General features: G+C 41.5%; 1 protein-coding gene across 1 annotated transcript in view; it reads left to right on the top strand.

Moving 5' to 3' along the window:
* Positions 1 to 12,275, top strand: part of FMN1 (formin 1) — a 475,774-nt gene that overhangs the window by 113,072 nt on the left and 350,427 nt on the right. The window contains exon 4 of the mRNA XM_055132734.1: positions 11,835 to 12,013. Coding sequence (XP_054988709.1) covers positions 11,835 to 12,013 — 179 coding nt within the window. The remainder of the gene's footprint in view (positions 1 to 11,834; positions 12,014 to 12,275) is intronic.

Consider the following 12,275-nt stretch of genomic DNA (forward strand, 5'->3'; position numbering starts at 1 on the left):
TTTTCTCACTTGCCAATAGCTGGGTGGGTATGTTAGGGTATGTTAGGGTATGTTAGAAATCTCTTCCTGGATTTCAGTTCCTTCAGCTATAATATGGGCAGGTATGCCAGAAAAATAGTGCATTCTTGTTTTGTGTCTTTGTGTTAATCTTGTTATGTGTGTGTGTGTGTGTGTGTGTGTGTGTGTGTGTGTGTATAATGCCTTTTTGGAGAGAAAAATGTTCATGAAGCATTTGTTTAAATTTTATAATACAAGATTTTTTTATTAACCAATAACAATATAAATCATTTTGTAGTTTTTTCCCCTTAACCATATGCTCTTACTCTTAAAATAACTAATATCACTGTATCACTATATCACTGTCATCCTGTTGTTCGTCTGTTTACTCGAGCGGGCACCAGTAATGTCTCCATTACTCCCAGCCCTGAGATTTTAGCAGCCTCTCCTCACTCGTCTTTCCCAACGATTGGAAGCGCTTTCAGGGTCAGGAAAATGAGGCCTATCGTTAAAAATAACTAATAATTACACCATATTTCTATAAGAGTTGAATTCCGTCTTGGTGCAATTATCACCATAATAAATGAAACAATGCTAGATAAGAAAGAAAATAAGAGAAATATATAAAACTTAGGCTTCTAAAGTGCTAACATCTAATTTCCTTAGCACTTACTATCTTGAGACTGGGCAAAGGTTTTTAATGTGTCAGTGAATCCTTTTATCTTTCATGAATTTGATTCCTTCTTGAACTTTTATTCACCAGTCCTCACTTGTATGCATCTGCTCACATCTTCTTATCCATTCTAAAGCAGAGTAACTCAGCATCGTTAGAGCTATTTTTAAAAAGTGCCTGTTTTCCAGGTGTTAAAATATTCAGGAAAAAAAATTCAGGATAGCTATAGCTTCAAATGAGTTTCCTGTCTCGAGTAATATATTCCTTTCATCTCACATCTGTATTTTTCACAAGATCATAGAAAGAGGTTAATGTAATCATCCTGACGATAATTTTTATGTGTCCTGTAAAATGTTATTTGATTGAAAACCATGCTTATAAATAGCTCCATTTATTGTTGTAGGCACCTGTGTTTGACCTTTAGGGAACACGTACGATAGGGTGTCTATAAGATGTCCCAAGGAGCTGCTTTTTCAAAATGATCAACCATACATTGGAGCTCTTGCATTTGATGATGCATATTCTATTTTTAGCACTTGAACAGATTTGGTATTTGCTACACTGGGTTGCTGCATGAATGCTTATAACCTTAATTATTAAGAAAAATAATTTTTAATAGGGGCTGGAGCGATAGCACATTTGCCTTGCTAGCAGCCGACCTGGGTTCGATTCCCAGCATCCCATATGGCCCCCCAAGCACTAACAGGAGTAATTCCTGAGCGCAGAGCCAGGAGTAACCCCTATGCATCACCTGGTGTGACCCAAAAAGAAAATAAAAGTAAATAAAATAGTCCTTAATATGAATATGTGTTGTTTAATATGCCATCACTGTATCCAGGATATTTTTTTTCTCACTTGCCAATAGCTGGGTGGGTATGTTAGGGTATGTTAGAAATATCTTCCTGGATTTCAGTTCCTTCAGCTATAATATGGGCAGGTATGCCAGAAAAATAGTACAGGGGGAAAGGCATTTGCTTTGCATGATGCCAATGCTAGCTTGATTGTGGCATTTCATACGGTCCACCATGCACTGTCAGGGATCATTCCTGAGCAGAGTCAGAAATAGACCCTGAGCACTGCCAGGTGTGGCCCCAACAATAAATAAATAAATAAATATAATGAAAGAGTAAAATCAGGTAGGTAATAAAATCAGGTAAGAGTGTGCCTTGCATGTGCAAAGCCCTAGATTCACTCTTTAGCATTCCATGACCCTCACAAATAGAAATGGCCCTAATTACCCCAGAGAACTTGTAGTAAAACCTTACCCACTAATTAAAGAAAATAGCTAATTGGGAGATATATAAGATCTCTTTCACCTTCAAATTCTGTAGCACTGTCGTCCCATTGTTCATCGATTTGCTCCAGTGGGCACCAGTAATGTCTCCATTGTGAGACTTGTTGTTACTGTTTTTGGCATATCGAATACACCATGGGTAGCTTGCCAGGCTCTGCCATTCGGGCGGGATACTCTCAGTAGATTGCCTGGCTCTCCGAGAGGGATGGGGGAATCAAACTGGGTCAGCCACGTGCCAGGCAAACGCCCTACCCGCTGTGCTATCCAGTCCTAGGGTTCAAACAAAGAACAAAATTTCTTTTTGAAAGGAAGAAAGAAAATCCTTGCATGTCCACCCCTTGCCCCAACGGTCCAGAGTCAGGGAGGCAGCGCTCCCTGTGTGGACTCCCTAGGGGCACTCAGGCCGGAGTCTCGCTCATTGACGGCCCCTCGAAACTCCACGACGCTCCTGTCCCCGGGCAGTGCAAGTAAGCCGTCCCACGGAATCCCACGGAATCCCACGGAATCCCACGGAATCTCAGCGACCCTCGAAGCGTCTGCTCTGAACAATGCAGCCGACACCTCTCCCTGTCCCAGAGACCTTTCCTTCCAACTCTGCCTACTACTCTTTCATTCAGTCTTCGGAACTATCACGGATGGTGGTTTCCCTATTCCCACTTCTCCCGGGCTTCTTGCTGAGAACAGGGAAGGAGAACTGAGTCGCTCCACGATCAAAATCCACGGTGGAGGGAGGGCTGGAAGCCGCCGAATGAGGGGTATAAACTACTCTTTCCTCCCCTGTTTCTCCCCTGACTCCCCCACCTGCGTTCTTAGTTTATTTGAATTTTTTAAAAATTTCAGAAATTTAGCTATACTGAAATTGTGTGATGGATTTGAAGTTCCCGTCTTAGATTCTGAAGGCTATCATGATCCACTGACAGATTCCTTTGCGTCTCTGCATCTTCCACTTTTCTGTATTTGCCCAACATTTACCTCTCTGTCTTTTTTAGAAATTATTTTGTTTTTATTTTATTTTTTTAAAGTTTAAATTTATTTATTTTTAAAAATTTTATTGAATCACCATGAGATAGTTATAAGCTTTCATGTTTGGGTTACAATCTCATAATGATCAAACTACCCATCTCTCCAGTGCACATTCCCCACCACTGATATCCCAGGTGTACCCTCCTTCCCACCCTCCCCCTGCCTCCATGGCAGACAATATTTGCCATACTCTCTCTCTACTTTTTGGGATTATGGCTTGCAGCACAGACACTGAGAGGTCATCATGTTTGGTCCATTATCTACTTCCGGCATGCATCTCCCATCCCAACTGATTCCTCCAGCCATCATTTTCTTATTTTTATTTTTATAAATTTTTTCACAATGATTTATTGCATTCAGTATTCCAACACCAATCCCACCACCATTGCACCTTCCCACCACCATTATTTTCAATTTTACCAATCACCATCCAAGCCTGCCCAATAGCACACAGTCACTGTCATTCTGTTGCTCATTGATTTGCTCGAGCAGGCACCAGTAATGTCTCTATTGTGAGACTTGTTGTTACTGTTTTTGGGCATATCGATATCAAATACACCAAGGGTAGCTTGCCAGGCTCTGCCATGTGGGCAAGATACTCTCGGTAGCTTGCCAGGCTCTCCAAGAGGGGCAGAGGAATTGAACCTGGGTCGGCGGTGTATAAGGCAAACGCCCAATCTGCTGTGCTATCGCTCCAGCCCACCCCAAATAGCAGGCCCTAAATAATTTATTGTATATTACTTGTTATGAATAATTCTCTAAAAATGATCAAAAAAGATTTTGTTAACTGGACAACCACATGCAAAAGAATGGGCTTAGACCTCGACCTGACACCATGCACAGAAGTCAGATCAAAAGGGATTAAAGACCTCAACATCAAACCACAAACCATAAGGTACATCGAAGACAAGGTCGGCAAAACCCTCCACGATATTGAAGATAAAGGTATCTTCAAAGATGACACGGAACTAAGCAATCTAGTAAAAACAGAGATCAACAAATGGGACTACATTAAACTAAAAAGCTTCTGCACCACAAAAGATACAGTGACCAGAATACAAAGACTATCTACAGAATGGGAAAGGATATTTACACAATACCCATCAGATAAGGGGTTGATATCAAGGGTACATAAAGCACTGGTTGAACTCTACAAGAAGAAAACATCCAACCCCATCAAAAAATGGGGCGAAGAAATGAACAGAAACTTTCCCAAGGAAGAGATACAAATGGCCAAAAGGCACATGAAAAAGTGCTCTACATCACTAATCATCAGGGAGATGCAGATCAAAACAACCATGAGATACCACCTCACACCACAGAGACTAGCACACATCCAAAAGAACAAAAGCAACCAGTGTTGGAGAGGATGTGTGGAGAAAGGGACCCTTCTATACTACTGGTGAGAATGCCGACGAGTTCAGCCCTTTTGGAAAACAATATGGACGATTCTCAAAAAAACTAGAGGTTGAACTCCCATTTGACCCAGCAATACCACTGCTGGGAATATATCCCAGAGAAGCAAAAAAGTATAGTTGAAATGACATCTGCACTTATATCTTCATTGCAGCACTGTTTACAATAGCTAGAATCTGGAAAAAACCTGAGTGCCCTAGAACAGATGACTGGTTGGAGAAACTTTGGTACATCTATACAATGGAATACTATGCAGCTGTTAGAAAAAATGAGGTCATGAACTTTGCATATAAGTGGATCAACATGGAAAGTATCATGCTAAGTGAAATGAGTCAGAAAGAGAGAGACAGACATAGAAAGATTGCACTCATCTGTGGAATGTAGAATAGTAGACTAGGAGACTAACACCCAAGAATAGTAGAAATAAGTACCAGGAGGTTGACTCCATGGCTTGGAGGCTGGTCTCTCATTCTGGGCAACTCAGAGAAGGGAACACCAAGTAAAATGTGGTCAGAAGTCATGCGGGGGTAGGGTGATGCGTGCCGAATGTAGACTAGAGACTGAACACAATGGCCACTCAACACCTTTATTGCAAACCACAACACCTAATCAGAGAGAGAGAACAAAAGGGAATACCCTGCCATAGTGGCAGTGTGGGGTGGAGGGGGAGATGGGACTGGGGAGGGTGGGAGAGATGCTGGGTTTACTGGTGGTAGAGGATGGGCACTGGTGAAGGGATGGGTTCTTGAACTTTGTATGGGGAAAACATGAGCACAATAATGTATAATTCATTTCAATTCTTAATGTAATTTTATTAGATCAATAAAGTCCAGATTGAAAAAAAAAGATTTTGTTAGAAGGAATATGTGAACTTGTTGTATCTCATCCTATCTACATGCTTCTAAGGAGGAGAGTTAGAGACTAGATAGAGTTAGAGATGGGCAACTGTGTTCAAAGTATTAAATTTATCCAGCTATTTAGTGACATTGCATCATTTAACATACTAAGAATAAAAATGGGGAGGTGGGATTGGCCAGCATTAAATTCTAAGTGGCAGCCCTGAGACTATGCTTTGCTAAAGCTTTGCCTTTCTAGATATAGACATGAATAATCAAACACTCAGATATACACCCTTTCTACAAGTACTTAACGATGTCACTTTCCATTAGCTATACACCTAGATTGCTATTTCTCTTGCCTGTAAGTACATGTTTAAATAAAAGACAGCCTGTCTACCTTTGCATATCAGCTCTGATATTCTGGTATGCTTGATAAAGCTTCACCTCTTTGAATTTACTTAAAGTCAAATATGACGGATGGCCTCAGGAACTACAACATAGGAGTAAAAATTCATGAGTTCCAGGCAGAGATTTCTGCCCCCCTTCCCCTTAGGAGGCATAGCCACTTCATCATTGCTGTCAAGAGAGAGTTCAGGATGACGGGAAAATTAGAGGAGAAAGACTTAAAAGTACAGTAATTTCGTTCCTTAGTGAGTGACTTATACAGATATGATTGTATTATAGTCTGTTATGCTACAGTGTGCTTGTAAACTTTTCTTTAGACATAGATTTATATATTATTTAAATAATAAAATGTGATGTTTGGTAAATAAAGTTATCTTTATTTATTCTGGGTTATTATCATCATCATCATCATCCTATTGATAGTCGATTTTCTCGAGCGGTCTCAGTACCATCTCCATTCGTCCTAGCACTGAGATTTTAGCAGCCTCTCTTTACTCGTCCTTTCCAATGGTGCCACATTGGAGGCTCTTTCAGGGTCAGGGCAATAAGACCCATCATTGTTATTAGTTTTGGCATATGAATACGCCACAGGGAGCTTGCCAGGCTCTCCCCTGTGGGTTGGAAATTCTCCATAGATTGCCAGGTTCGCAGAAAGGGAGAATTAGGCTATAAGATGTTGCTTCTGGGAGCTTGATTTTATAGTCTCTGGATGTTGGCCATTGGTGGGATTACACGGAGTCAGGGGCAGTTTCTGGGCGTGACCACCTAGCTACTAGAAAATGGGGGATTGGGCAGAAGAGGCCCAGTCCTAATCCAAGCAGGTTTGGAGATCTCAGCCCCGGGTCCCACACACACCTGGGTTCCTCTGCTGGATCCTTCATATGTGAAGTTCATGTGAACATGTGGAGAGGGGCCTTGAGCATTGCTGTGACTAGTTCTGGAGGTCTTCGGCTGCCGGGGCTCTGCTCAGGTCAGGGAGGGAAACTCAACCCATCCCCTCCAGGGCACCCCGGTGAAGACAGCCAGGCGCGGGGTCAAGAGAGATTCTGCTATTATTTTAGGTATTTTTGTTTATTTGGGGTGCTCAGGGCTGACTCTTGGCTTTGCATTCAGGATCAACGCTTGATAGGTCCTAAAGACCATATGAGCTACCAAGAATATATGAGCTACCAGGAGTCGGACCTGGGTTTGGCTCATGCAGTGCAAGTGCCCTACCCACCTACTATTGCTTCAGCCCCAGTAAAGTTACTTTTTTAAAAATGCAGTGCAGTTTGTGTGCAGATCTTGGTATGAATGATGAAATGGGTATGTTATGGGGCTTTTGCTTGATTTTTGAAAATCTGATACATTTAATAATTGTTTTTAATTCAAAACTAAAATATTGTTTGTATGTAAGTCCTCTTAGCTGAAATGGTTGAAAATGTTGAATAGCCAAGGATTCTGCTGGGGACAGATAATAGATCATCATTAGGCAGCTGTTTCAATAAATAAACCCCAAATATCAATGAGTCACTACAAATATTTGTTGTTCTCATTCATTGGCCTAGATGTTGGTAAAGGTACATTTGATCTCATCTGGGTGCAGCTAAACTTGGCTTTGGGAAGGAGGAGTGTTTGGGTCCACCATTGTGTGTAATTTCAAGTTCATTGTATGTATGCTTGTCTCATGGTGATAGTAGAAATATAAAGTAGAATGTAAAAATATATATGTCTCTGAAGGCCTGGTGTAGTTGCATTATCCACACTTAACTTGCCAAGCATCCATGGTTCGGGAGAAAAACTGATGGAAAGAACTACAAGCTGGGTAAAGCCTTGGATGCTTAATCAAAATGCAAGAACCAAGTGAAGAAGAGGGAAGAATAATTCAGTATACCACAGGTAGACAGATTTATTCCACTTTTGGAAGATGAATTCCAAACACAACTTCTGGTTTTGAATGGCACGTTATCTTTCCTTTCTCTCTGCTCCCACTGTATTGATAATTGACAGCCAAACCCCAGTCTGATGTTGTAGGTTAGCTTCAGGAAGTGCAGCTCAGCTCGTCATTTGAATGGTTGGGAAAAGCACAGATTTTCAAGGTGGTCTCAAGGTAAGTCACCTTCCTGTACTGTGACTGTGCTCTATGTTCTATTAACCATGGTCAACTGTAGAATTAACATGTGTCTGTGTGTGTCTGCATGTGTATATGTGTATGCGTGCATGTTGGTCCATTGGCTCTTAGTAAGTCTTTGAGAAACAAAATAGCCTATAAATATTAAATGCAAATGGATTTGTATGAGAGATTTTAAATTACGTGAAAGGGAAAGATAGCACTGTAGCACTGTCGTCCCATTGTTTATTGATTTGCTCAAGTGGGCACCAGTAATGTCTCCATCGTGACACTTGTTGTTACTGTTTTTGTAATATCAGATATGTCACGGGTAACTTGCCAGGCTCTGCCATGCAGCGGGATACTCTCGGTAGTTTGCCAGGCTCTCTGAGAGGTATGGAGGAATCGAACCCAGGTTGACCGTTTGCAAGGCAAAAGCCCTACTCACTGTGCTATTACTCCAGTCCAAAAGGGAAAGGTAGATAACTAAGTTGATTAGACTCTTTCAAGCTTTTCACAAAAGGTACAAAGAAAAATCTAACACTTCAGAATATGTTGGCATCAGAAATGAAATGTCACTGAACTCTGTTGACAGAATACTTACCTAATTTGGGGTATGTTTTCTGTGCTTATTAAATTTATTTAGCTGAACAGAATATTATAGCAGCTATCTAATGGATTCAGATACTTGCTTTATTTGTTAGTTTAAAACACTTGTTTTAGTATTATTAAAAGTGCCCATTCGGAACTTACTTGATACATTATCTTTTATGTTTTATGTTACGTTTTATGTAATTTACCTCTGCCTTTGGTCCTTTCTGGTTGTAATGACACTTAAAAAATCATTCATCACAGTTTCACATTGCCTGTTTCCTTCATAGGGATATTGTCTGGTTAAACACGCAATATTAGGAATTGGCATTTTAATATTAAAGCTATTTCCAAAAGAGCAATGAATGAAAATTTGAATGCATGAATTCAAAATTGAAACTTTATGTAGTCATGCTTCTACATTGAAAGTGAATAGAATTCACTCCACTTTTATTAATAAAGTTGGACAGCCACTGCTGTGTGTGTTTATCTTTGCACAAATCTCTTTGTAAAGTCTAAGGACCACAATCTTTCTTAGTATGGAAAATCACCATTCCCTTATACCCATATGAAAAATTTCTGTTCACCAGACAGTGCACCTTTGATGATATAAATGTCTTTCCTTAGGCTTTGTAAGTTATGTTCTCTGTGATCTATATGTATCATATATAGTTTTACTAACCTCCATTAACTCTACTCAAAGCCAGCGGCCACTCCAAAAAACTTAAAGTAGAAAGATTTTAAATGAGGGATGAGATTAGTAACTAATCTCTTTACAGAGATAAGGATGTAGGGTGAAAGTATACCAGTAAACCTTTACGGAGATTTATTTCCTCTTTTCTTGCCAAAGATAAACAGAAATACTCTAGAAGGGGAGATGAAACAAAATGAATATAAAAGGAATATAAGCTTGGGGGCTGGAGCAATAGCACAGCGGGTAGGGCATTTGCCTTGCACGTGGCCAAACCGGGTTCAATTCCCAGCATCCCATATGGTCCTCCGAGCACTGCCAGGAGTAATTCCTGAGTGCCTGAGCCAGTAGTAACCCCTGTGCATTGCCGGGTGTGATCCAAAAAAAGAAAAAAAAAAAGGAATATGAGCTTTGATCCCTCAGGTTAGCTCTACCTTACACTGTAAGTCACCCAGAAAGGTTCAGTGGAGTTGCCTCCTTTCTGGAGTTCTTTCAGGCATTTGTCCTTTCCTCTGTCTCCTGAGCAGAAGTTAGGTTCCCTTTGTAGCATCTCAGATCCTAAACCGATTCCTAGGAGCTAGTCTTTCTTTTTTTTTTTTTTTTTTTGAAGTAACAGATTTTATTCAGAGGTTTCTGAGGGAAGGAGGAAGGGATAAGTGGAAAGGAAAAAACAGTAGGAGTAACGCGCTCAAGAGAGAACGCGGGCTTCTCCAAGGGTGGAGGAAGCTCTACAGACATCCTAGCACTGGACATGAAAGCATGAAAGTACACATCTCAAGGGGGGAGATGCGGGCGACACATGTGCTTGGGCACCACATGTGCTCGGCCACGTGGGCACAAGCAGCACATGGGCTCAGGCAGCATATGCGCGCTGGAGCTAGTCTTTCTGGAGGCAGTAGGTCCCTCGAACAAACTTCAGGGTGAGTCCAGACTGAGAAGTCCTCATTCTGGGAACCCTCTTTCTGAGAAACCTGACCAAGAAGAGCCTGTTGCAACTTTTTAAGCACCTCCTGTCTGCAGAGGCAGGAGGAAACTCCTGCAGTTCTGGCTCTTTCTTTTCTCTGACCACAGATAAGGTACTTTGTGGAGAGCTTGCCAGAGGGCTCTGTGGAGGCTTTAGAACCTGCATCACCTTCATGTCAGCATGTGATTGGAAAACAACTAGCCTAATACACAGCAAAATCTGAGCTGTTTGCACCTTTACATTCTTCTGAAATGCTACTTTCATATAAAGCCAAAGAGTGTAACCCTACTCTTTGGTTTTCTTCATTAGCCAACTTATTCTTAGCTCAGGTTACTTTGTTTTGTTTTGTTTTGTTTTGTTTTGTTTTGTTTTATTTTGTGGGAGGCACACCCAGCAGTGCTCAGGGATCATTCTTGGCTCTTTGCTTAGGCATCGCTCCTAGCAGTGCTTGGAAGACCTTTTGGGATGCCAGGGATAACCCGCATTCTGCCACATGAAAGGCAAGCACCCTACCTGCTGTGCTATTTATCTGATCCCCTCAAGTTACTTTTAAGTCAGGTAGTCAACCTGGTAGACATTGTTGACTGGCTCTGGGTCACTGCCAAAGGGACACAATTACAAGGATTATGTGTAATAAACACCCTGCCCTGTCATACATCCACTGGTGCCCTTGATTGCAAAAGCACAGCAGACATAAATCCTTAACGTCTGCCTCATGGCTTAATTTTCTGCCAAGGTCACTTACCAAGCCATAAAAGAGCACCAGGAACTTGAGACCTCTATGGGGCTGTAGAGGTGACCTAGTATAGTGTTTTCCAAACTGTGTTCTAGTGGAACAACAGTGGCTTGCAATATGTTTAAAAGGCATCACTCTGAAAGGGATGATTCTGTGGACAGATAAGTTTGGAAAACATAAAGACCCAGTTCAGTTTCTTTCCTAAACAGTGTCCAGAGGTCTGTAACATGATGGAATAAATTGTGACTCCAAGGCATACAGCATGAAACTTTTCTCACCTGTATTTGATCAGTAAGTCCTCTGGTTGTAAGAACACCCACTGCCATCCAAAAATGCCTGGCGGAGACCATGTATTCAATCATTGAGCGTTTGGCCCTACTGCTTAACTGCTGGGGTTCAATCGCTGGCTTTGCTGTTTATGATCTAGATGAAATTTCTTGGTATCTTTGTGCTTCAGTTTCTCACCTACGATGAGAACACTAATCATATTCTCCCATAGGAAGTTCCTTGAAGAAATAAAAGAACAGGGTTTAGGAACAATTCCTGGCACATACTTGAATATCACCATGTTAATATTGTAGGTAGGACTTAGGTAGGACGGAGCTTGTCTAAGATCCTCATGGGGATGAGAAGAGCGAGTCACAAGTAGTTTCCTGTAGGCGAAGGTCTTCATTCAACAAACTGACCAAGGGCTCTTGTGTCCCAGGCATGGTGAGCCTGTCCCCCAATGTGAAGATGAACAAGGTGCGCTTATTGTTCTGGACAGCAACTAGGCAACGCCACTCAGTAACCTCCTAACTTGTCTTCTCTAACTTGTCCTCTGATTCTTTTCTAATGCACAAAATCTAAATGACCTCTGGGGACTGAACAAGAACTGGGATCAAACATGCAGATAAGATAGATCTTTTTTAAACTGAGTATGAGGACATACGCTTTAATTCTTTGTTAGTGTATTACAGAAAGAGTAAGTGAGAGAAGAATTTTTGAAGGAAAGCAAAATCTGAAACTATACAGTTTAGGAAGGAAGGAAGGGAAGTGTGAAATGGCCTAGGTAGAGCTGGCTTAATGTTTTTCTAGTTACTGTGTTTCTTATGGCCTTCTCTGTTATTTGTCTAGGCATTTCTTCTGAGGGATTTCCCCGGGAGTACTTCAGCGAGCAGGCAGTGACCAAAGACCTCTCCAACAGGGATGGAAGTGCCTGGGTTCTGGGCTACAGAGCAGGGGCAGCTTATCCGTTTCTGCTCCAGGAGGAGAGAGAGAAACCAAACAGAAGTGAACTGTACTTGGATCTCCATGTAAGTAGGACTTTTTGTGTTTGTGCTCTCATGCTATGTCAACAACAGAGACCCACTGGCATTTAATGTTAATTGTACTTATATTTTATTATTATTTTTTTTAATTTTTGGGCCACACCCAGTGATGCACAGGTGTTACTCCTGGCTCTGCACTCAGGAATGACTCTTGGCGGTGCTCGGTGGACCGTTGGGATGCTGGGAATTGAACCCGGCTTGGCCACATGCAAGGCAAATGCCCTACCCATTGTGCTATCGCTCCAGC

This window comes from Sorex araneus, chromosome 3, assembly GCF_027595985.1.
Source record: "Sorex araneus isolate mSorAra2 chromosome 3, mSorAra2.pri, whole genome shotgun sequence".
Classification (NCBI taxonomy): domain Eukaryota; kingdom Metazoa; phylum Chordata; class Mammalia; order Eulipotyphla; family Soricidae; genus Sorex; species Sorex araneus.